Source organism: Pristis pectinata, chromosome 12 (genome assembly GCF_009764475.1).
Source record: "Pristis pectinata isolate sPriPec2 chromosome 12, sPriPec2.1.pri, whole genome shotgun sequence".
NCBI classification, from domain to species: Eukaryota; Metazoa; Chordata; class Chondrichthyes; order Rhinopristiformes; family Pristidae; genus Pristis; species Pristis pectinata.
Window position 1 is genome coordinate 4,185,538 of NC_067416.1, and position 25,587 is coordinate 4,211,124.

The window sequence follows — 25,587 nt, forward strand, 5'->3', positions numbered from 1 at the left end:
GTTGCGAGGGATCTGATAGACAAACGACTGGGTCTAGAGTAGATAGAGAGGAGCAACATACAAAACGCTTGAGGACCTTAGCGGGTCAGGCAGCATCTATGGACGGAAGTGGACAGTCAACATTTTGGGTCAAGACCCTTCATCTGGACTCGACTCGAAATGTCGACTGTCCACAGATGCTTCCTGACCCGCTGAGTCCCTCCAGCTTTTTGTGTGTTGCTCCAGATCCCAGCGTCTGCCGTCTCTGGTGTGTCTCAAGATAGAGCGGAACGGTTCCCATTGGCGGAGAGGGCAAGAACCAGGGGCATGGCAGGAAGTTGGAGAAAGAACCGGAAGGTGAAAAACAGGGTCAGGCTTGGGGTAGCAGTGGAGGCAGATTCAACTGTAGGGTTCAAAAGGGAGCTGGATAACTATCTGAAAGGGAAGAGTTTGCAAAGGGGGGGGAGAAAACAGGGGAATGAGACGAGTTTGATTTGGACAAGTTGGTTTAGGATGTACCAGAACGGTGCAGCAAACAATGCTGGAGGAACGGGCAAAGAGCTGGAGGAACTCAGCAGGTCAGGTGGCATCGATGGAGGGGAGTGGACGGTTGACATTGCGGGACACCCCGCAGGTCGAGCAGCATCTGTGGGAGGAAAGAAACTGTCGACGTTTCGGGGGTCGAAACCCTGCTGCGTTGACAATTTCTTCCACACCCCCCCCACCCCACAGACGCCGCTCGACCTGAGTTCCTCCGGCAGATTGTGTGTCGCTCCAGATTCCAGGGTCTGCAGTCTCTGGTGCCTCCATTGTACCGGAGTGGTATCAGGGGTGCAGATTTCAGTTGGGCTGACGTCCACACCGTAACTTTACCGATGCACCATAGAAAGCATCCTATATGGATGTATCATAGCTTGGTACGGCAACTGCTCTGCCCAGGACCGCAAGAAACTGCAGAGAGTTGTGGACACAGCCCAGTGCATCACGGACACCAGCCTCCCCTCCTTGGACTCTGTCTTTACCTCTCGTTATCTTGGTGAAGCAGCCAGCATAATAAAAGACCCCACCCACCCCGGGTCATTCTCTCTTCTCCCCTCTCCCATCGGGTAGAAGATACAGGAGCCTGAGGGCACGTACCACCAGACTTAAGGACAGCTTCTACCCCACTGTGATAAGACTATTGAACGGTTCCTTTATACAATGAGATGGACTCTGACCTCACGATCTACCTTGTTGTGACCTTGCACCTTATTTCACTGCACTTCCTCTGTAGCTGTGACACTTTACTCTGTACTGTTATTATTACCTGTACTACATCAATGCACTCTGTACTGACTCAATGTAACTGCACTGTGTAATGAATTGACCTGTACGATCGGTGTGCAAGACAAGTTTTTCACTGTACCTCGGTACAAGTGACAATAATAAACCAATACCAAATAAATCATTAGTTTGGGTTGCATTTTGGGTCGTGTATTTTTGTAAATAAATCATGAGTTTGAGTTGCATTTTGGGTCATGTATTTTTGTAAATAAATCATGAGTTTGAGTTGCATTTTGGGTCGTGTATTTTTGTAAATAAATCAACAGTTTGGGTCGCATTTTGGGTCGTGTATTTTTGTAAATAAATCATTAGTTTGAGTTGCATTTTGAAACACAGCAATCTCCAGCCAACAGTAATGACAACGATGCAAACTCCTGCAGTGAGGAAATCCCATCATTTTGGATAGATATTGGTCGAGGGGCCAACACTGGGCAGGGCAGGGCAGGGCAGGGCAGGGCAGGGCTGGGCAGAGCTGGGCAGGGCAGGGCTGGGCAGGGCTGGGCAGGGCAGGGCAGGGCAGGGCAGGGCTGGGCTGGGCAGAGCTGGGCAGGGCAGGGCTGGGCAGGGCAGGGCTGGGCTGGTCAGGGCGGGGCGGGGCTGGGCGGGGCGGGGCTGGGCAGGGCAGGGCTGGGCAGGGCAGGGCTGGGCTGGGCTGGGCAGGGCAGGGCAGGGCAGGGCAGGGCTGGGCTGGGCAGAGCTGGGCTGGGCAGAGCTGGGCAGGGCAGGGCAGGGCTGGGCTGGGCAGGGCAGGGCTGGGCAGGGCAGGGCTGGGCTGAACAGTGCAGGGCAGGGCTGGGCAGGGCATTGGGGGGGAAAGTCACTGAGCGCTGCCTCTGCCCCGCCTTCAATCGACCTTGCTGCAAGTGAGCAGCAGCTGGGTCCTCCCGGCCAGCAGGGAGGCGCCGTGGCGCAGGCCGGCCGGGAGGGAGGGGAGGTGGGGAGACGCGCCGCTCTTGGCTTGGCGGACGGTCCCCATGATGGCGGCGCCCTGGGCTTCGCGGAGCGGGCTTCAGCAGGGTGGGGGAAATGATCGCGTTTACCGACCGGGGCGGCAGAGAGAGAGGCGCCGGGGGATGCAACCGGCTCAATGCAGCCCCGCCGGGGGGTGGCGGCGGCCAGAGGGCAGCAGCGAAGCGCTGATGTTGCAATTGGGGGGGGGGAGCTGCAGCCCTGTCCCGGGAGGGGTAGGAGCAGGGGGCCGGACGGGGACCTGCCGCTCCGGCCACCCTCTGCAACCGGTTAGTGCCGCAAAAACCGAGTTTGCAACTTTAATGCAACATTTGCCACTGCGTGCATTCTCTGTTCGAAGATTTCCACCTGTTTTGAGCCAGCAGTGGGTCTTTCTTTCCTGTTGCGAAGTTGGTGGCTTGTTACGTGCGGGGGTAGTTTTGGAAAGGAGGGATTTCTCCACACGTTGGTAAATTGGCCACATGTACCGAGGAACAGTGAGACACTTGTCTGGCCTGCTGTTGTGCATTACAACAGTTCATTGAGGTAGTACAGGGGAAGACAATGTAGAATAAAGTGTTGCACTTACAGAGAAAGTGCACTGCTTGTCACTTGTACCGAGGTCCAGTGAAAAACTTGCCTTGCATACCGATCGTACAGGTCAATTCATTACACAGTGCAGTTACATTGAGTTAGTACAGAGTGCATTGATGTAGTACAGGTTAAAAACAATAACAGTACAGAGTAAAGTGTCACATCTACAGAGAAAGTGCAGTGCAATAAGGTGCAAGGTCACAACAAGGTAGATAGTGAAGTCAGAGTCCATCTCATCGTATAAGGGAACCATTCAATAGTCTTATCACAGTGGGGTAGAAGCTGTCCTTAACCCTGGTGGTACGTGCCCTCAGGCTCCTGTACCTTCTACCCGATGGAAGAGGAGAGAAGAGAGAATGTCCCGGGTGGGTGGGGTCTTTGATTATGCTGGCTGCTTCACCAAGACAGCGAGAGGTAAAGACAGAGTCCGAGGAGGGGAGGCTGGTGTCCGTGATGCGCTGGGCTGTGTCTCCTTCTCCCCTCCTTATTCACAGACCTTTCCTCTCATCCTTTCCCCAACCCCTCTCCATTCTTTTATTGTTTGGATGCAAGGTTGCCAACCTGAAACATTAATTCTATTTCTCCATAGATGCTGCCTGACTTGTGGAATATCCCCACGGTTACTGGGCTTTGTTTCAGAATCCCAGCATCTGTGGTGGTTTGCTTTTGTCTGGGACAAGGTGGATAAGAGGTTGGTTTGCGTATTCTGCCCTTGGTTGAACCGATGCCTGACCAGATGGAAGTTGATGGGCACCCGTTGGCACCAGTGAATGAGATCAGTATCGTCTGTGAGGCAGCAGAAGCTGCAAGTTCCCGTGATGGAAGCGACTCCTCATCCGATCCGGCAGTGGCACAAGGCGAGGAGGGTCAGGGAGTCGCCACAGTGGACAGTCAGATGGAGGCCAACCCTTCGCGTGAAGACAACCAGGCTCCAGAATCTGGGCCAGACGCTGCCCACGCCACCTGTTCCTCCCTGCCACATGTTTCGGAGGGAACAGCTTCTGGGAGTGGTCAGATCACTGGAGCACCAGTAGCTGCCACCGCTCAAAGACTGGAAGTGGCAAAAGGTAAAGATAGTGGACAGAATTCCGAGCTAAATTCTGTGAGACATGCTGGGATACATGTATGTGAGACATCTCTGGCAACCAGCTATATGTGTGCAGTTCATTAAGATGGCAGGACAGGTTGAGAAATAGGTTAAAGGAGCAAATGGGATCCTGCTGTGTACAAACAGAGAGAACAGAGCAAGAAAGTTCTGGTCGCCTCATTACAGGAACGCTGTGAAGGCTTTGGAGAAGGCGCAGAAAAGGTTCACCAGGATGCTGCCTGGATTAGAGGGTGTGAGCTATAAGGAGAGGTTGGGCAAACTAGGGTTGTGTTCTCTGGAGTGTCAGAGGCTGAGGTTTATAAAATCATGAGAGACATAGATAGGGTAGACAGAGTCTTTTTGCCAGGGTAGAAATGTCAAATATTAGAGGGTATAGCTTTAAGGTGAGAGGGGGGGGAGGTTTAAAGGAGATGTGTGGGGCAGGTTTGTTACACAGAGAGTGGTGGGTGCCTGGAAGGTGCTGCCAGGGGTGGTGGAGGAGGCAGGTACGATAGAGGTGTTTAAGAAGCTTTTAGATAGACACATGAATATGGAGGGATATGGATCATGTGCAGGCAGAAGGGATTAGTTTAATTTGTCAGCATGATAGGCACAGACATTGTGAGCCGAAGGGCCTGTTCAATGGAAGTTACGATGAAGCTTTATAAAACACTGGTTTGGCCACAGTTGGAGTGTTGGGTCCCAGTCTGGGCTTCACACTTCGGGAAACGCATGAATGGGAGTGAGTGTGGTGGGTGCCTGGAATGTGCTGCCGGGGGTGGAGGCAGATACGATAGGAGCATTTATGAGGCTTTTAGATAGGTTCATGGATGTGCAGAGAATGGAGGGATGTGGACCTTGTGTAGGCAGAAGGGACTAGTTTAATTAAGCATTTAATTACTAGTTTAATTAGTTTGGCTCAACATTGGGCTGTCGGGCCTGTTCCTGTGCTGTGCTGTTCTGTGTTTTAGAGAGAGGGTGCAGAGGAGATTTATCAAAGGTACGTTATTGGCTGTAAGTCCATAAGGGGCGACCTGAAGTTATGAAAGGTGCCAAAGGTCATTTCTAAAGTTATATTTCTGTGTTCCCTCTATGTTCCTGGAAGAGCAGGTGAAGTGGATGACTTCCTGATGCTGGTTTAACCTTGAGAGTACCTTGGGGTAATGGCAAAGGGACCTTGTACAGTGGAGGAGATGCCAGCGTCGTTGGGTGTGAGTTTCTCCTGTGGAGGTTGGGACCACATCGCTGGGGTCTGCTTGCAGAGACTGTGTGGGACCTACTGATGAGGTCTGTCCTCTCTCCCTGCCCACAGAGAGCTGGGACCTCCTGGAAACAGCGCAGGTACTGAGTGAGATCGCCGCGCCTCTCTTGCCAAAGAGCAGCCCGCTAGAAGCTGACAGGCAGGTGGAACCCTTCGCCGAGGTGTCTGACCCTCACGTCCTGGTCTTGTCGACAGTGCAGCAGGAGCACACGGAGCTTCAGGTGCCCGAGGAGGTGATACTGGAGCTGCCCAACGGCATCAAGATGTACGGAAAGGACCTTGCGGGCATCACCGAGCTCCTGCATCCCACCCAGGTACGGGGGAAGTGTGGGCTGGGTGGAATGTCCCATCCATGGTGCCCAATGAGCAGGTCTTTCCCAATCCCAACTCATGTTGACAATTGCTTAAAGGTCTGCAGGATGTTTGCCAGTGAGCTGAAGGAACTACACATAGCTAGTTCAGAGAGGTGGGTTTTCAGAATCAGGTTTATTATCACTGACACGTCGTGAAATTTGTTGTTTTGCGGCAGCAGTACAGTGCAAGACATAAAATTACAAAATAAATAAATAGTGCAAAAGGGGAATAACAAGGTAGCGTTCAGAAATCTGATGGCGGAGGGGGAGAAGCTGTTCCTGAATCATTGAGTGTGGGTCTTCAGGCTCCTGTACCTCCTCCCCGATGGTAGTAAGGAGAAGAGGGCATGTCCCGGGTGGTGAGGGTCCTTAGTGATGGGCACCGCCTTCTTGAGGCACCGCCTCTTCAGGATGTCCTCGATGGTGGGGAGGGTTGTGCCCGTGATGGAGCTGGCTGAGTCTACAACCCTCTGCAGCCTCTTGTGATCCTGCACATTGGAGCCTCCAGACCAGGCTGTGATGTAACCAGTCAGAATGTTCTCCACTGTACATCTGTAGAAATTTGTAAGTCTTTGGTGACATACCAAATCTCCTCAAACTCCTAATGAAGTAGAGCTGCTGGGGTGCCTTCTTCATGATTGCATCAGTGTTGGGCCCAGGATAGATCCTCTGAGATGTTGATGCCCAGGAACTTGAAGCTGCTCACCCTTTCCACTGCTGACCCCTCAGTGAGGACTGGTGTGTGTTCTCCCGACTTCCCCTCCCTGAAGTCCACAGTCAGTTCCTTGGTCTTGCTGATGTTGAGTGTGAGGTTGTTGTTGCGACACCACTCAACCAGCCGATCTATCTCACTCCTGTACACCACCTCGTCGCCACCTGAGATTCTGCCAACAACAGTAGTGTCATTGGCGAATTTATAGATGGCCTTTGAGCTGTGCTTAGCCACACAGTCATGAGTGTAGAGAGAGTAGAGCAGTGGGCTAAGCACACATCCTTGAGGTGCGCCTGTGTTGCTTGACAGTGAGGAGGAGATGTTATCACCGATCCGCACTGACTGTGGTCTCCCGATAAGGAAGTCGCGGATCCAGTTGCAGAGGGAGGTACAGAGGCCCAGGTTTTGAAGCTTGTTGATTAGTACTGAGGGGATGATGGTGTTGAACGCTGAGCTTTAATCAATAAACAGCAGCCTGACGTATATTTTGCTGTTGTCTAGGTGCTCCAACACCAAGTGCAGAGCCAGTGAGATTGCGTCCCCTGTTGACCTGTTGTGTTTTAAACAGGAGGGAGTGAAGAGGCAGGTTTAGGGAAGGACTCGCAAACTGTGGGTCTGGGATAAGGAGGGGCCTGGGTCATCGTCATCGAGCAGAGAGACCTACCCCGCATATCTCCTTTGCACTTACCTACTCTCACCTTAAATGCATGCCCTCTCAGACATTTCATTGAGTAATACAGCATGGTAAGAGGCCCTTCGGCCCAACTGGTCCATTCCGGCCACAGCATCCTCCCTACTAGTCCCAGTTGCCCGCGTTTGGCCCATAGCCCTCCAAGTCCCTCCCCTCCATGTATCTATCCAAATGCCTCTTAAATGTTGCAGTTGTACCCACCCTGACCACTTCTTCTGGCAGCTCACTCCAGGTACTCACTACCCTCTGTGCAAAGAAGTTACCTCTCAGGTCTCTTTCAAATCTCTCCGCTGTTGTATCTGTGCCCTCTGGCTATGGACTCCCCAGCCCTAGGGAAGAGATTCTGACTGCCTACCCTATCTATGCCTCTCATAATTTTATAAACCTGTCAGGTCTCCCCTCAGCCTCTGCTCCAAGTTTGCCCAACCTCTCCTTATAGCACATGCCCTCTAATCCAGGCAGCATCCTGGTAAACCTCTTCTGTACCTTCTCCAAAGCCTCCGCATCCTTCCTGCAATGGGGCGACCAGAATTGAACCCAATACCCCAGATGTGGCCTAACTAGAATTTTACAAAGTTGCAACGTAACTTCCTGACTCTTGAACTCAGTGCAATACGCAAATAGCAGCTCCCATCTTCAGAAAGGAGCAGAGTCAACCCTTGTTCAGAAGGATGGTGGAGTTCCTGTCCAAGCAGTTACCAGCGGGTGTGAGGAGCGATTGTTCCTGGGATATCAGTCTTGGATCAACTGAATCTTCATTATCACCTTCTGGTTATTCAAAATCCGAGTCAAAGTTGAGTTTATTGTCATCTGCACAGGTGCAATGAAAAACTTACTTGCAGCAGCATCACAGGCACAGAGCATCAGATGAGCAACATTCACAAGAAAAACATAAACATAAATTATACGCAAGTTTTATGAGAGAGAACACAATTAGAACAAAAAAAAATGTCCATTTTAATGCAAAGTGATCAAAGTGGTCACAGTGTTGCTAAACTGTAGTGATTAGGGTTGTGCCGGTTGGTTCAAGAACCGAATGGTTGAAGGAAAGTAGCTGTTCCTGAACCTGGTGGTGTGGGACTTCAGGCTTCTGTACCTCCTGCCTGATGGGAGCTGTGAGAAGATGGCACGGCCTGGATGGTGGGGATCTTTGATGATGGATGTTGCCTTCTTGAGGCAGTGCCTCCTGTAGATACTCCTGATGGTGCGGAGGGATGTGCCTGTGATGTATTCGGCTGAGTCCACTACTCTCTGCAGCTTCTTACATTCCTGCACATTCAAATTGCTGTACCAGACCATAATGCAAACAATCAGGACACTTCAAAAGTACACCTCTAGAAGTATGTTAGAGAGTCCAGTGACCAACTAAACCTACTTAACCTCCTAACAAAGTAAAGATGCTAGTGCACCTTTCTTGTGATTGCATCTGTTTGCTGGGATTGCATTTATTCAGCTGGGCAGAGGCAATCCTGTGGCAGAATCTAAAGGATCATCTGTCAAAAATATAATTCATAGATTATATAATTGTCCTGCTCTGGGAGTGTGTGATGGGACAGTGTAGAGGGAGCTTCACTCTGTATCTAACCCGTGCTGTCCCTGCCCTGGGAGTGTGTGATGGGACGGTGTAGGGGGAGCTTCACTCTGTATCTAACCCGTGCTTTCCCTGCCCTGGGAGCGTGTGATGGGATGGTGTAGAGGGAGCTTCACTCTGTGGATAATCTGAGCATTTGGGAAATGTTGTACACCCTCGGATAGTGACGTTCCTCATCTTGGCGAAAGTCAGTTTACAGTGCTGAGCGATGACTTTATTTTGGGAGTGTGACCTTTCACTCCCCAGGTCCTGCTGCAGACCGGTCCTCGGAAGTTCACCTTGGCCACGGCTGACGCACTGCTCTCGGCAGGGTCTCTCGTCTTCGCCGTATCCCAGGAAACGAGCCAGGAGGAGCCTCTGGTGAAGCAACCAGGTGAGTCTGCCCCGTCACCGTCGCTGCCAACACCCGGCTGAGCCTGCGGACCTCCTCGGCCACGATTCCTGGAATGTGTTTCTTTAAACAGATCCGGAAGTGGAAGGGAAGTTGTACAGGTGCTACCTCTGCAGTTTGACCTTCAATCGTCGTGGCAACTATGTCCGACATAAGAAGATCCACATGGTCAACACTGAGGTTGGTAGATTTTCAGACCTTCCCATCACCAAAGCCATCTGTACCTGTCCTGTAAGGTACAACATAGAACAGGCCCTTCGGCCCACCACGTCTGTGCCGATCATGATGCCAAATTCAACTAATCCCATCTGCCGGCACGTGATCCATATCTCCCTCCGTTCCCTGGCTGTTCATGTGTCTGTTTAAATGCTCCTTAAACGCCACAGTCGTGTCTTCCACCCCCACCCCTGGCAGCCCGTTCCAGGCACCCACCGCGCTCTGCGTAAAAAAAAAACACTTACTCCGCACATCTCCTTTAAACTTTCCCCCTCTCAGCTTAAAGCTATGTCTTCCAGTATTTGACATTTCTACCCTGGGAAAAAGACTGTCTCTCATAATTTTATAAACCTCTATCAGGTCTCCCCTCAGCCTCCGACACTTCAGAGAAAACCCAAGTTTGTCCAACCTCTCCTTATAGCTCATGCTCTTTAATCCAGGCAGCATCCTGGTGAACCTCTTCTGCACCCTCTCCAAAGCCTCCACATCCTTCCTGTAATGGGGCGACCAGAACTGCACACAATACTCCAAATGTGGCCTATCCAAAGTTTTTATACAGCTGCAACATGCCTTCCTGACTCTTATACGCAATGCCCTGGTTGAAGAAGGTAAGCATGCCGTAGACCTTCTTTACCACCCTATGTACTTGTCTTGCCACATGCATGGAGGTATGGACTTGGACCCCAAGATGCCTCTGCACATTAATTCTCTTCAGGGTCCTGCCATTTACTGTACACTTTCCCCTTACATTTGATCTTCCAAAGTTCAACGCTTCACAGTTGCCTGGATTAGAGTCCGTCTGTTATTTCTCCGCCCATATCTGCAACTGATCGGCGTCCTGCTGTATCCTTGGTGGAGCTATGGATAGAGAAGGTTGCCAATTATTTACGTTGTTCGCAAGCTTACTTTTCAGCCCATCTACATTTTCGTCCGAGTCATTTTTGTAGATCACCTGTGTCTCCGTAACTTCATGTCCGACTTCTGATCTCCAACCCTGACCCCTTGTATTATCTTCAGTGTTGTCCATAAATGGCCTTGCCTTCAGCTCCCTGGGCCCCAAGCTCTGGAGTTTCCTCCTTAAACCTCTCCACCACTCTCTCCTTTAATCACAGAACCACAGTCTAGTGTAAATGGGTGCTCGACGGTTGACACAGAGTGCTGTTGACTCTGACCTGGGTTATGGGATTAATCGCCATAACCTTTTTTTTCGGCTGTAATGGACTCAAAGGCCAGATGGACCCTCTTTGACTGAACTTTCCTTCTAAGAATAATCCTTTTCCTCCTGAATAAGGAAAGTAACCAGTCAGGAGGTAATCCAGTGACCCAGATAGGTTTTAGTGAGGATCTGGTAATTTTTGTGATCATTGTTACTGATGCTGGCTTTAATTTCAGATTTATTTAATTAGTCATTGAGTCATAAAATCTTAGAGAGATTCAGCATGGGAAAAGGCGAGCTTGCACTGACCATCAACCACCCATGTACACCAATCCAACATTAATTTCATATTTACTCTCCCCACATTGCCATCAACTCCAGATCCTACCCCTCACCTGCACATTAGGGACAATATACAGCGGCCAATTAACCTACCAACCTGCAAACTGCTGGAAGAATTCAGCAGGTCGAGCAGCATCAGAAACCCTGCATCGGGACCCGAAATGTCGACAGTTCCTCCCCCCCCACACACACCCAGATGCTGCTCGACCTGCTGAGTTCCTCCAGCAGATGGTTTGTGGCTGCAGATTCCAGCATCTGCAGTCTCTGGCCTCTCCAACCCACCAACCCGCACGTCTTTTGGATGTGGGAGGAAACCGGAGCGGTTGGGGGGTGAACCCACGTGGTCACAGGGAGAACGTGCGAACTCCACACAGGTGGAGGTCGGAATCGAACCTGGTCGCTGGAGCTGTGAGACAGTGGTTTTACCTGCTGCACCACTGTGCTGTCCTTAGATTAATCAAAGTCAACTCTTTCCCAGCAGCGATGGAGGGATTTGATCTCATGTCTCTGGATCAATGGACCAGATCCTTGGTAGCTGGTTCACTTACTCATATCCTGATCAGGCACCGATGACCACAGACATTTCATTGTCTGTAGCACTGGGTGACTGGGACCAGTGGGGACAGACTGTGGTCTGGGAGAGTCTGCTGTTGTGTTGAGCATCCTTTATTGCTAGTGAAGGTGTTCAAGAGGCTTTTAGACACATGAATATGCAGGGAATGGAGGGAAGGCAGAAGGGATAAGTCCGAAGACGTACGGGTTAGGAAGTTGTGGGCGTGCTATGTTGGCGCCGGAAGCGTGGCGACACTTGCGGGCTGCCCCCAGAACACTCTACGCAAAAAGATGCATTTCACTGTGTGTTTCGATGTACATGTGACTAATAAAGATATCTTAATTACATAGATTAGGGCATAGGTGGGGTGAATATACTCAGTCTTTTTCCCAGGGGTGGGGAAATCAAGAACTAGAGGTCGTAGGTTGAAGGTGAGAGGGGAGAGATTTAATAAGCTCCTCCCATTACCCTCTTCTGACCCCAATTCTTGCCCCAGTTCCAACCCCTGCTGGGTCTTCACCGTCCCCCTGACCCATCCTCTCTTCTCTCCTCTTCCATCGGGTAGAAGATACAGGAGCCTGAGGGCACGTACCACCAGACTTAAGGACAGCTTCTACCCCACTGTGATAAGACTATTGAACGGTTCCCTTGTACGATGAGATGGACTCTGACCTCACGATCTACCTTGGTGTGACCTTGCACCTTATTGCACTGCACTTTCTCTGTCACTGTGACACTTTACTCTGTACTGTTATTGTTTTTACCTGCACTACATCAATGCACTCTGTACTGACTCAATGTAACTGCACTGTGTAATGAATTGACCTGTACGATCGGTGTGTAAGACAAGTTTTTCACTGTACCTCGGTACAGGTGACAATAATAAACCAATACCAATGCCTTCTCCTCTCTGATGCTGAGCAGTCAGTCCCCAGCAGAGGCCTCACCTTTGTGCCCGCTCCTCAACAAGTTCGGTACCAGCCATGACGTGGAGCTCTTCTTCCGGTGCCTCCACCTCCATACCTACTGCTTTGGCAAGGAGTCCTCACCCCCCCCTCTGATGAGCCCTTCTCACGTCCCCAACACTCCCCTTCCTCTTGGACACCCACTTTGGGCCTTTTACCCTCCCTCAACCTTATCATCACCAGTCGCCGCTGTGACATCAACCACAACTCTTGTGTCTCCAGGATTTAATAGGGACCTGAGGGGCAACTTCGTCCATCCAGAGGGTGGTGAGTATATGGAACGAGCTGCCAGAGGAAGTGGTTGAGGCAGGTACATTAACAACATTTAAAAGGCACTTGGACAGGTCCATGGATAGGAAAGGTTTAGAGGGATATGGGCCAAATGGGACTAGCTTGGATGGGCATCTTGGTCGGCATGGACCAGATGGGCCGAAGGGCCTGTTTCTGTGCTGTGTGACTCTCTGACTCTAGTTTGGTATGTGCTCGGCACAGCGTGGGCTGAAGGGCCTGTTTCCGTGCCGTTCTATTCTGTTCTAATGCTGTCTCCTCACCTTTCCCCCACATTTCTGGTGCAGGATGACACCAGGTACAAGTGCCCCCAGTGTGACCGCCAGTTCATTCAGCACTGTGACCTGCGGAGACATGCGCACGTCCACACGGGAACGCAGCCCCACAAGTGTGACCTGTGCGGCAAGGCCTTCCTCAGGGCAAGGTAAGGGGACGGTTCACGCCTACCATCTCATTTCGTCGGTCACCCAGCCCCTCCCCCAACCTCCATTCCATCCAGCAGTTTGCCTCTTAAGTTGTACTCTGCTTTGTATTTTCAGTGACCTGGTGGTTCACAAGCGATTTCACACCAAGGATCGCCCTTTTCAGTGCAGCCAGTGCCAGAAATCCTTCTTCCAGTCCGGTGAGTAAAACCAGGGCCCCCTCATCTGACTAGATCCCAGCCTGTAACCCACTCCTGGGGATCTGTTATCCTGTATATAAACCCCTGAACCCCTGGATTAGATCCCAGCCTGTAACCCACTCCTGGCTAACTGTCCTGATGTTTGTTTGGGACTATCAGTGTTCCAAAGTCATGAAGCATTTCCATAAATATAAATCTACTGCCTGAAATCAACTTTACGTAATACAAACAGTACTTCAGTGTGACTCAGAAGAGAATATCCAGTTATTTTAATGTGAAGAATGCCTGTTATGTTAAAGAGTCACAAGCCTTGTTTCAGCCTTGACTTTAGTAATGTGACACGTGTGCTGCTTGTGAACATCACTGTGCTCTGAGCTGGCATCATCCAAAATGCATTGACACAACTACCAAACTCTGCTGAAAGTTTTGAGCTTGTGGACCGCACACAATATTAGGATCAGATCTGGTGTGACTCCTTTCAATTGAATATCCTCCGAATTATTGGTGGAATGGGCTGAAATGTGCCAGTGTGTCAGACTTCCTGTTGGGGACTAGGTGATCACCGTTCTTTCCTGTGCTTGAGATTTGCGAGGACGCTGACGGGACTGGGAAATTTTAGCTTTGAGGAAAGATTGGTGAAGCCGCCGTTGTTTTCCTTGGAGCAGAGGACCCTGTGCGGCAACGAAGTTGAAGTGTAGAGAATTATGAGGGCCTAGATAGTAAATAGAAATGACCTAATTGGACTGGTTTATTATTGTCACATATACCGAGATACAATGAAAAGCTTTTGTCTTGTATGTCAGCCAGACACATCATTCCATACATAAGTACATCGAGGTAATATAAAGAAAAATAGAATGCAGAGTATAGTGTTACAGTTTCAGAGAAAGTGCAGTGCAGGTAGACGATAAGGTGCAAGGGCTACGGTGAGGTAGATTGGAGATCGAGTTCATCTTTTATCATATGAGAGGTCCATTGAAGAGTCTGCTAACAGCGGGATAGAAGCCTTCCTTGGGCCTAGTGGTAAGTCTTTCAAACTTTTGTATCTTTTGCCCGATGGGAGAGGGGAGAAGGGAGTGGAGAGGTCAAAAACCATTGAATTGTGGATTTAAAGTAACTGGTAGAAGATTTTGAAGGGGGAATGATTTAAAAACTTTTTCCTCTAGAGAGTGTTGAGGTCTGGAACCCACTGCCTGAAGGCTTGGGAGAGGCAGAAACCCTCCCCACAGTTAAACATGACTGGGATGTAGACTCCTGACCGGCAGGCTGACAGACCCAATGTGTTAGGTGGGGGTAGACTGGGGAGTTCTAATGGTTGGTATTGGTTTATTATTGTCACTTGTATCGAAGTACAGTGAAAAACTTGTCTTGCAAACCGATTGTACAGGTCAATTCATTACACAGTGCAGTTACATTGGGTTAGTACAGAGTGTATTGATGTAGAACAGGTAAAAACAATAACAGGACAGAGTAAAGTGTCACAGCTACAGAGAGAGTGCAGTGCAATAAGGTACAAGGTCACAACAAGGTAAATCGTGAGGTCGTAGTCCATCTCATTGTATAAGGGAACCGTTCAATAGTCTTATCACAGTGGGGTAGAAGCTGTCCTTAAGCCTGGTGGTACGTGCCCTCAGGCTCCTGTATCTTCTACCCGATGGAAGAGGAGAGAAGAGAGAATGTCCTGGGTGGGTGGGGTTTTTGATTATGCTGGCTGCTTTGCCAAGACAGCGAGAGGTAAAGACAAGAGTCCAAGGAGGGGAGGCTGGTGTCTGTGATGCGCTGGGCTGTGTCCACAACTCTCTGCAGTTTCCTGCAGTCCTGGGCAGAGCAGTTGCTGTACCAAGCTGTGATACATCCAGATAGGATGCTTTCTATGGAATGGAACCTCATACAAAGGAAGATGCTTGTGGCTGTTGGAGGTCAAACATCCAAGCCCTGGTGTTCCTCTGGTCAGTGTCCAAGTTCCAACCACCTTCAGCTGCCTCATCAGTGACCTTCCTGCCATAAGGTCAGAATTGGGGATGTCCACTGATGATTGAACAATGTTCAATTCCAGTTCAGGGCTACATTCCCAGTGTAGGAAGGTGGGGATAGGCTGGGAGCTCCTTTTAAACTATCGCAGAAACAATGGACCGAATGGTGGTGTCCAGTGTCGTGGATGTTCATGATTCTCTTCCTTATGATCTTCTGAATGTTACTTGGCACCTTGTCAGCCCATGCCTTAATGTTGTGCTGGTCTTGCTACACACAGACACAGGGGGTTGCTTCATTTGCTGAGGAGCTGTGAATGGAGTTGAACAGTGGACATTCCCAATTCTGACCTTATGATCGCAGGAAGGTCACTGATGAGGCAGCTGAAGGTGGTTGGAACTTGGACACTGACCAGAGGAACTCCAGGGCTCGGATGATTGACCTCCAACAGCCACAACCATCTCCCTTTGTATGAGGTTCCATTCCAATCATTGGAACTCCCCAGTCTACCCCCACTTTCCACACTGGATCTGGAGGCCTGCCGGTCAAAAGTCCACATCCCAGTCATGTTTAACTATGGGGAGGGTGTCTGCCACTCCCACCCCCTCAGGCAGTGAGATCCAGACCCACCTCCCTCTGGGCAAAAACATTTCTATTCGTTTCCCCATTCTAGTCCTTCTACCAGTTACTTTACATCCATGACTCCTGGTTTTTGACCTCTCTGCTGGGGATAATTAGGTCATGTCTATTTACTGTCTAAGCCCTCAGTTTGAAGCCCACTGACCAGTTTTACCAGGGCACCAATGCCAGATTCTAGTCTCTGTTTTATCTTCACTGAATTCCTCCCCTAGAAAATGCCAAATCTTGTTGTCCTCTTCTCGTTACTACCATCGGGGAGGAGGTACAGGAGCCTGAAGACCCACACTCCATGATTCAGGAACAGCTTCTTCCCCTCCGCCATCAGATTTCTAAACAGTCCATGAACACTACCCCATTATTCCTTTTTTGCACTATTGATTTATTTTGTAATTTATAGTAATTTTATGTCTTTTGTGCCGCACAGCTGCTGCAAAACAACCAATTTCACAACATGAAGTCAGTGATAATAAATCTGATTCTGATCTAAGCTCCTGCAGGTGCCTCAAGCGATCTCCCTGGTGAGGCTGCAGCTTGTGCCTGATTTTACACAGTTCTTCCACACTATTTATGTGTGTTATGGAACAGAGGGACCTCGGAGTACAAGTGCAAAGTTCACTGAAAGCGGCGTCACAGGTAGACAGGGTGGTGAAGAAGGCATTTGGCACGCTGGCCTTCAGTCAGGGCACTGAGTATGGGAGTTGGGACATTATATTGCAGTTGTACAAGATGTTGGTGAGGCTGCACTTGGGAGTATTGTGTATAGTTTTGGTCACCCTGTTATAGGAAGGATGTTATTAAACTGGAAGTACTGCAGAAGAGATTTACCAGGATGTTTCCTGGACCTGAGTTATAAGGAAAGGTTGCATAGACGAGGACTTTATTCCCTGGAGTGTAGATCCTTTATTCCAAGCAGTGATTTACTCCACAGGTGACCTAAGGCGGCACATGAGAAACATCCACATGACCAATGCCCGGATGTTGAGCTGTGGCCACTGTAAGAAGAAGTACACTAAGGAGGCAACGCTGCTCCATCACATCCAGACCGTGCACCAGGACATCTTGTTACAGACCTTGAAGGAACAGGGGCAACACAGCAGGTATGCTGCCAAAAATGGAGGCAATGTAAACCCTGTCCATTCCACACCTTCAGTCACCCTTAGAGTGACTGGCTCACCCACCCAGAGCTAAGTGCATGGTTGCCCTGCCAGGTAATCTCTTTTATGTGAAGGATGGGATGCTGAGAACTCCCCTGCTCTTTGGAAGTAGGGTTTGCAGGCTCCAGCAAGAGCAGGAGTTTAATGTCTTAAGGATGGTCCCTCTCTCAGTGCAGCTGGGAGTGTTGTCCTCCATTTTATGGTGAAGTAGGACTTGAACCCACAGTCTGACACAGAGGGCGAGTTCCCTGCTGCTGAGTCATGGCTGCTGGTCTTAAAACGTGCAGAGGGTAATCTCATTTTTGACAACCCTTTATGTAATTTTGTGCTGCTGTTGATTGCTGTGTCTATCACTCTTGACTGCAGTGAGATTATGGTGTCGGAGGCCGGAAGTGTAGCCGAGGAGGAGAGGTCATTGAGCACCTACAGGCTGGAACACACAGGGACGGGCTCTATAATCCCAGGTATGGATGAGTGTTGCGGATTTGCCGGGCTGATGCCGCTTGGGTGGCTGGGTTCACTGGCAATCTGCGTAAGTGAGTACGATCCCAGGTTTGATTCCCCTGGATGCTCCTAGTAAGCAGGTTTAATTGGGCTTGGCATAGAAGATGGCACAGGACCTTCTGTGGATGCTGAAACATCTTCCATCCCCTCCAATCATTCCCCAATTTGGATCTGTCATGTTGGGGGCTTTTAGTGCCTTAATCTAGAAGTTGATTCTTCCCCAAACCCTTCTTGCTGGGGAGGACACATTGGCAGTGGCTCGACACTCAGCACTAATGCCTCACTGGTCAAGCGACCTGGGTTCAATCACAACCTCTGGTGCTCTTTGCGGAGTTTGCCTGTTCTCCCTCTGGGTTTCTCCTGGGTGCTCCTAAGGACATGCAGGTTGGTAGGTTAATTGGCCACTGTAAATTGCCCCTGGCGTACAGGTGTGGTCAAATCCAAGTGGAGTTGATGGGAATGGGTTGGATTAGTAAAAATGGGTTCTGATGATTGGAATGGATGCAGTGTGCATTATTAATGCAAGCTCAGTGTAGGCATATGTTTACATCCTGTAACATTGCCCGTTGTGTAGGGAAAGGAAGAACAAATCATTGATCACGTTAGAAATCATGGAGACGCGAGATTCTGCAGATGTCATGAAACTCTTCAGAGCCAATAACGTATTTGAAGTATGCTAGCATTGCTGTGAATGCAGTGTAGCATTCAGAGTAAATAACTTCTGTTCTGTGGGGGAATGAATTGGGTATCATCCATTCAATGCTAAGCATTGCCTCTTTTCCACAGCACCGCTGATTGATCCAGCTGCATGTGAGGAGACTGCTTTGGAGAAGGCACATGGCTCACAGTACAGTGAGCTCCATCCTTCTGTCTCAGGTCAACACTTGGAAACTACAATCCCAGACAGTACAAGAGAACAAACACAAGCTCTCCTTGGCTGCAGTGGCTCAGGCCCAAGCCTTGTGTTGATAGATATGCATCCTACAGCAACCACGCAGGAGAGACCACATCACCCAGACTGTCCAACAGTGAAATGAAGCAACCTGGCTGTTATTTTCATTTTGCCAGAACACGGTCCATTTTCAAAAAAAAGGCTTAACAAGATATTCCAAAGATGAGATACTGTTTAAATTTGCAGTTGTAGTAAAAGCACCTGGAAAGTATGACCCAGGAAAGCTAGTCTTTAAATTATACCAATGCTGCCACAGAAATATTTCCAGGGCTAGTGCGGCATTGTCACATAATACAGCTACACCTGTATATTCCACTGGAGGAGGAGCCCAAGCTGATGGATGATTTAATTTAAAATCTCTGCCTCTGAGTTTTCCTTACTCAGCACCAGTTTACTGTTGCTGATGTTGTGCATCCCTCCTGCTCTTTAATGCTCAGGTCCTGGGGAAAGGTTTTACTTTGTATTTTACTTGTAGTTTAGGAAGTGAGGCAGCTTTAATGAGCATGACTGTGCCACAGCCAGATTTATTTTCTAGTTTAGTGGTGGTGGTGGTGGTCAAAGGAATAAATAGGGGCTAGGCAATTGGTGTGAATGTTTTACCTTGCCTCAGGGTCATGCTTGGAGGAATCTTAAAGCCCAGGGAGTGATCTTACTTTAACTTCAGCACAGCATGGAGGTGCTTTTGTTTTAAATTCAAGCTATCAGTCCAGATATGTACACCATTCCCTTGGATGGAGGACTTGAACTGGTTCTGCCATTTACTTAATCTAAAATAATGCAGACCAGAACTATCAGAATATGGGTTGTGCACCTGAAGATAAATGTTAAACAGGGGATGTGTCTGGCTCTCCATCCACCTCCTACTGGGAATGACAGTATAAAACTTTGAGAGATTAGTAGTACATGGATAGCTCACTGCTACTAGTTACACAAGTGACAAATAAAACATCTGTTCTCCCTGGTGCCGCTGTGTACATAGCCCACAGCTGGTAAGAGCAGGAAGATGTCACTATAGCACAGACTCAAGCATTTAGATTCGACAGGGTGAAAATACTAATGCAGAGGTGAAGAATGGTGCAGTCACTGACATTATGTAGCACAACAGTAGGAGACAAAGCTATGCTGAAACATGTTCAAGAAATCTCATTCTTTCTATAAAATGGGTTCACTGCTGAAGACTCTTCCCAGTGTGACACCTGATGATGTTGGAGTGTAGGCAATGTTTCTCACCAACACCTAAGAGAGGGGAGGGGAGTAAGCTCCCAGGAATCTCTTGCATCCTAAGGGACAGATAGGGTCTTGTTTCAACATCTTAGCCAAATAGCCAGCTGTCAAACAACAAGGATGGAAGACCTGAAGACAGAAGCTTGCAAAGTCTGTGAAGATTGTTGTCACAGTACTTTCTCCCTGTCTCTCGATTTAGTCATCCAAATCCTCCCATGTTCCAGTGGGATTGTTTATTTAGCTAACATATTGGTTATAGTACTTTGGCAATTGGTGTGACTACCAGTGACTGATCTACAACCTGCGCTCCAATTTGCTGCCCCCAGGTTACTCAACCAATGTTTCAAACCCTTGACCTCTACCACCAGGGGGAACAAGCCCACAGGTTCCGCCTCAGTCCTTGTTAGTCTCTAAATCCTGGAACACGCAGCTGAAAGTAGGAATTTCACCAGAAGGGCTCCAGGGTAAGCACAGATGTGGGCAAGTAATACTGACAGCACTGGCTGTGCTCATGACTACATGTGAACAAGAGCTACCCTGCCCACTTGCAATGATTTACTGTGTTTAGATGTCAAATGCCACATGCAGGCTTGGTTGTGCTTTCACCAGCCTTATATACTCTCACCAGCAGGAGTCCCCATCTTACACTCAGGACCAAGCAACTTGGATCATCCAGATACCAACCCCAACCACTGAACATTTCCGTCAAGTGTAAGACACACCATGCGAGATTTGCAATTGTTATGATTCAGGCTTTAGGATAAGCATTAAAAAAAACACACTTGCAAATCACTGTAACCATTTTATAAATGTACATATTATAAAGAGCTTGTACAGATATAGAATTACTTTGATTAGGAGGAAAAATAAACTTGTATTCTGAAAACAATTCTGCTCCAAGAAGCTAAATATACACAAACGTCATCCAATATTTTACACACATCACATAATCAGACTCACAGAAGACCGAAATGCAGAATTCTGTATTGTGTAAACAGCACAAGTCACTGGGAGATGCTCCACCAGTCTTTAACAGAATTAAATGCAATTTTTATAACAGTTGCCATATTTTGTTTGGGGTGGTGTACAATGGCATTTCACTGCTCCAGGATTCAGCATTGAACTTTTAGACTGCCCAAGCCTCTCCCTCTGTCTCTGAGGAATCTTGAGTTGTAGGATCTCATTTAGATTAAATAGAAAGAGTTTTTGCTTCTGTTCCCTTCACCTAAAAAGGCAGATGTGCTCAGTTGAGTCATAACTGGATACCCTTTACCATGTCAGATTTGGGGGTGTGGGGGGGGGGGTGTGGGGGGAGATATATAATTAATGTCTGGCAGTGAAGCAACGTTCTCTCAAACTATGACCAAGTCTGCAAGATAACCTCTGGTTAAGTGCATTAATTCAGGAGCTGGTCCCAGCAGTTGTTGGACAGCTGCTAGAATATTTGCTTTGATATACTATAATCACTGTGTGTTCAATCTGCAGATATACGAGGAAGTGGGCAAAATGTTGGGAATAGAGGGGTTAAAATCAACCTGGTGTCATTTCTCAGAATGCACTAGACCATTCCTCACACCCATGTTAGTAGTGGGTAGCATGTGACCTGGAAGTGACCCAATACACATTTTTAATCAACACAAAATATTAAGTATAATGCACAAATATATACATTAAATTTATGACAGAAAGGGGAGAGAAACTGGTGTGGCCCGAGACACAGTTTTGGGGCTACTGTTTCCAATTTATTGTAATCATTTAGATTTCTGCACATTTTGAATTTGCTTTGATGACAGAACTAATGTTTCACCTTCAATCTAATCCCCACAGACACTTCGACCTGCTGAAGTGGTCAACTTCTGTTTGTTTCAAATTTGCAGTGCCTGCAGAATTTTTGTTTTAATTAAGACAGAGACACAAGAGACTGCAGACACTGGAATCTGGAGCAACATACAATCTGCTGGAGGATCTCAGCAGGTTGAGCAGCATCTGTGGGGAGGGAGAGAAAGGAATTGCTGACATCTTGGGTTGAAATCCTGCATCAGGACTGAGTGCGGAGGGGGAAGATAGCCGGCGTAAAAAGAGAAGGGGGAGGGGTGAGAGATGCCAGTAGGTGGTTGGTGGATCAAGAAGGGGGTGAAGGATGATGGACAGAAGGAGCCAGGTAGAAGAGGGATAGAGGTGGTGTTGGCAAACAGAGGCAGGTGGGTGATAAATGGAGGCAGGTTTAAAAAAAATGGCACCAGGTTGGGGGGGGGGGGGAAGGTTAGGGTGGAGACAGAGGCTGGAGGGTGATGAGCTGGAACACGAGGGTGCCACTGCTGGAATCTGATCAATAAGGAATGTGATAATGGGAATCATTAGGGGAGAGCTGAGGGGCAAATGGATCTAGATTGGGGGGGGGGGGGGGGGGGGGGATGGGAAGAATTAAATCCAGTGGGTAAAATGTGTAGGGAGGTGGATGGAACCTGGAAGGGAAGGGGGTATGCAAATAGATAACGGGGGGCTGTATGGGGAAAGGGAACAAAATGGGGAAGACTGCAGGTGGACTGGAACAGGAGGGGAGGGGTGGAAAAATATTAAGGGCGGGTTACTTGAAATTGGGAAATTTAAAGTTCATACCAGTTTTTTTTTTATTATTAGCTATACAAGTAGGTCAGATTTACCGGTGTACTGTCAGCAAGACAATCCAATGTGTGAAGTGGATCAGCAAACTTCTGAGAGCTGACCTCAGGGAATGTGAAGTTGAGAAACTTGGGACTTCAACTATCTCAAGGAAGGAGCCAGGTGCCAGACAGGAGCATGCTTGTAATAAGCAAAGACTTCAAAAAGATGAAATTCATCAAGATTGATCTTAAAACCAGGATGAGAATGTTGAAAGGAAAAGTAATTGCAATAAGAACTGCACATGTTGGAACTTCAAAACAAAATAAACCTGATGAGTTCTGGCATTGTTTTTGGAAATGGACACCTCTTTCCCGTGTGGATAGGCAAGATTTTCTCTCTCTCCACCCCCCCCCCCCCCCCCCCCCCCCCCAAGTTATTTCCTTTTGAAGATGGGGGGAAAAAATACAGGATGTGGTACTTGTAAAGACAAGCAACCTTCAAGTACCTTGAACAAATAAGCCTGCTCAGAGAAGGGTCTGGATAGAGTTGTCAACACGTTTACATCCTGGACTGACAGCCAGTACTGTTGAGCCAGGTTCTTACACTGACAAACATATTTTGCAGCAGGATTCCCTCAAAGACCCAAATGGAAAGGTCAATGCTAATTGCAGCACTCCTCACCGCTCTCCCAGTTGTGACAGGTGGTCAGGTGTTGGCTGGAAATTGAGCCTCAGTGCCAGTGGTGAGGTCTTCCACAATGTACCACTGCAGGCCACCATGCAAGCCCAGAGACACAGCCATTCTGCCAGAATTGGAGCTCTCAGAAGATGGCAAGAATGCACAACTGATCAGTCAGCACGTGGAAAAAATAAAACCATAATGTTTCTGGTTTTAAACGCCATCAGGATTGAAAAATAAGGACTGAACAAATCGAAGGAATAGATAGTGGACAGCCAGCGCCTCTTTCCCAGGGCACCAATGCTCAATACAAGAGGGCATGGCTTTAAAGTAATGGGTGGGAAGTTCAAGGGAGATATCAGAGGGAGGTTTTTTTTTACCCAGAGAGTGGTTGGGGCATGGAATGCACTGCCTGGGGTGGTGGTGGAGGCAGGTACATTGGTCAAATTCAAGAGATTGCTAGATAGGCATACAGAGGAATATAAAATAGAGGGATATGGGGGAGCTAGAGGTTAGATAGTCTTAGGTGAGATTTCAAGGTCAGCACAACATTGTGGGCTGAAGGGCCTGTATTATGCTGTACTGTTCTATGGAAAAGGAACAACAAGGACAAGAGGGAATTCCTTTATCAGGTTCTTTGGATCATTGGCATCACCAAACCTCTTCAACAGATCCTCTCCCTACCTTCCATCCATTCAGTCCGATGCACAAAAGGTAGATTTCAGTTACAGCCCAAGAGTCAGTTGGCGGCAGTCCTAGACATGAAGCACAAGCAACTCCATAATCCATTTCTTACTCATCCACTAGCTTCTCACATTTGAACCTTGCAGGTGCAGGGGTTTAGAAAGGACTGGGGTCTGACCTGCAACTTATCCCAAACAACAGTTCCATTAGTATCTGCAGGCTTGTATGCAGATTGAAAAGGAAACCTTGGTTAAAAGGTTGGTATGCGAGCACGTGGAGATAGGAAGCTTGGATGTTCATGTCTCGGAGGTCTTTGCATGCTTCAGTTTCCACACCCAAATAGGAATCAGTCTGTGGTAGTTTGGTTACATTATTTCAACATATTAGACAAAAAAAAAACTTGAATCTTGCTGAGTTTGCACCGGTATGGTACTTCTAAAGAAAAATGGAAGCACAGTTCTATTTGAAACTGATTGGTGTAATTAATGCATGAAACAAGGAAATTTTTGGTGCTTAGCTAGGCCCTTGCATGCCTGCAGCATAAACAAACTTGATTAACCACTGCACAAGTAAAGCCAATTTAAAACAGTTGTAGTACACTTTGTCTATAAAGCCTCAATATGCTACTACAGAGCAGCCTTTAAAAGGTCTCCACTGCAAGTACCCTGATCAAAAGGACCACAGTGAAATGGATGGCAAATCAGCCAGAATTATTGCCCTTTTTTTTTGTAAGAGGGGTGGAGCAAAAGTCAAAGCAGGAAAGGGGCAGGGGACGGGGTGGGAACTTGAGTGATAGGGGTGCAAGAAAGAAGTGTGGGGGTGGGACGGGGAAAAAACAAGGCGGCAAGGAGACGAAGAGGAGGAAAGTGGTAGAGGAGAGCAAGAGAAATCACCTTCATTTACATCAAAAGTATTCATCAGCTGGCCAGAGTAAAAAGGTATATTAAATACGACTCCTATTTTTGGCCTCCACTGCAGCTAACTGATGAACAAAGCAACCAAAGTAGACCACTGTACATATTCCAATGCACTCCAACTCCAGCTTTCCCCTCACGTCCACCATGTGCAGAGCCCTTAAGTTCTTCTTGTACAAGATAATATAGTCATGTTTCTTGCATATGGATTTATTTTTTTTAACCTAATAATTAAATAGCAGCTACCTCGTTGACTATAACCTGTACCACAAAGTCCTTCTGGATTTTTGTTTCCTGCAGTCGCATCTTGTCAGTGAGCAGTCTTCCTGAGAAGAACCAGCGCTGCTGAGAGGGTTCAATGCCTTCCTCTGTGTGCAGCTGCCGCTTTAGCTGCCCGATCGTGTCCGCCATGCTGGTATTCAGTTTGACGTCCTTCCCAGTGGACAGGCGCACCTTGAGCTGGAACTCTCGCTTGGTGTGAGCCGGGGGATCGGGTACATCAGTCGCCTCCTCGTCGCACTTCTCCGTGATGAGGTTTAGAGGCGGTGCCAGGCAGTAAACGGGAAGCTGATATCTGTTGCCAAGCTCATCGTAACATTCTGTTAAAGAACCTGAAGTGGGATTATAGGAAATAAGTATTTTCAGTGAGGTGGCTTCACATTCAACTCCAACTTTCCACTCAGTGTACACCAGGCTCGAAGCAAAATTCCCACTCTGGCCCATTTATTCAGTCTCAATAACTCTCACTTGCACTGACGTTTTTATTAGCAGTGTTGCTGTCACCAGGCCTTTAAAATTCATTAGCTCTGACAGTTGATAGTGAGCATAATGGGTAATAGGATATGTTTCTTAAGCATGCCACTGGTTTTGAATAACAGCGTTCCTGTCAAAGGACTTTTCCCTATCTTACTTCAGGCAAGCCATACTGCCCCCATCCCCACTTTCTTGGTTACTGCCTGCCCACAGGTGACACACTCCCTCCTATGAATACATTCACTTTTCAGCAGATAGTTCCCCTGCCCAAATTTTTCTTCTGTTGAGTTTTGACTATGAAGTTGGTTGTTTTATTCACTGTCTAACAGGCACTGGAATTGACATGGACAGAGGTTGATTTGAATTGGTCAGTGATCCTTCAGCAGCCTTGGCTTATTATTTTGCTTCTAGGCCAAAAGCCGATAAAGACCAAATAAG

The 25,587-nt window shown here is 48.2% G+C and overlaps 3 protein-coding genes across 5 annotated transcripts in view; 1 reads left to right on the forward strand and 2 right to left on the reverse strand.

Moving 5' to 3' along the window:
- The window catches only part of ankrd2 (ankyrin repeat domain 2 (stretch responsive muscle)), a 31,633-nt gene extending 29,355 nt beyond the window's left edge, over positions 1-2,278 (reverse strand). Inside the window, exon 1 of the mRNA XM_052027676.1 lies at positions 2,156-2,278. Within this exon, the coding sequence (XP_051883636.1) occupies positions 2,156-2,278 (123 nt within the window). The remainder of the gene's footprint in view (positions 1-2,155) is intronic.
- LOC127576359 (zinc finger protein 546-like) lies at positions 2,247-21,931 on the forward strand. Of its 2 annotated transcripts, none has more exons than XM_052026858.1 (10): positions 2,247-2,319; positions 3,434-3,911; positions 5,244-5,506; positions 8,786-8,912; positions 9,004-9,110; positions 12,738-12,874; positions 12,990-13,072; positions 16,611-16,779; positions 17,203-17,300; positions 18,127-21,931. In XM_052026858.1, exons 2-10 carry the CDS (start codon positions 3,569-3,571, stop codon positions 18,375-18,377), a joined length of 1,578 nt encoding a protein of 525 aa, XP_051882818.1. In that variant the 5' UTR covers positions 2,247-2,319; positions 3,434-3,568; the 3' UTR covers positions 18,378-21,931. The 2 variants fall into 2 exon arrangements, with proteins under 2 accessions (XP_051882818.1, XP_051882819.1); XM_052026859.1 differs by lacking the exon at positions 2,247-2,319 and adding an exon at positions 2,506-2,540.
- The window catches only part of ubtd1b (ubiquitin domain containing 1b), a 76,579-nt gene continuing 71,297 nt past the window's right edge, over positions 20,306-25,587 (reverse strand). For both annotated transcript variants that reach the window (XM_052026861.1, XM_052026862.1), the window contains exon 3: positions 20,306-25,007. In XM_052026861.1, the coding sequence (XP_051882821.1) occupies positions 24,628-25,007 (380 nt within the window). In that variant the 3' untranslated portion in view covers positions 20,306-24,627. The remainder of the gene's footprint in view (positions 25,008-25,587) is intronic.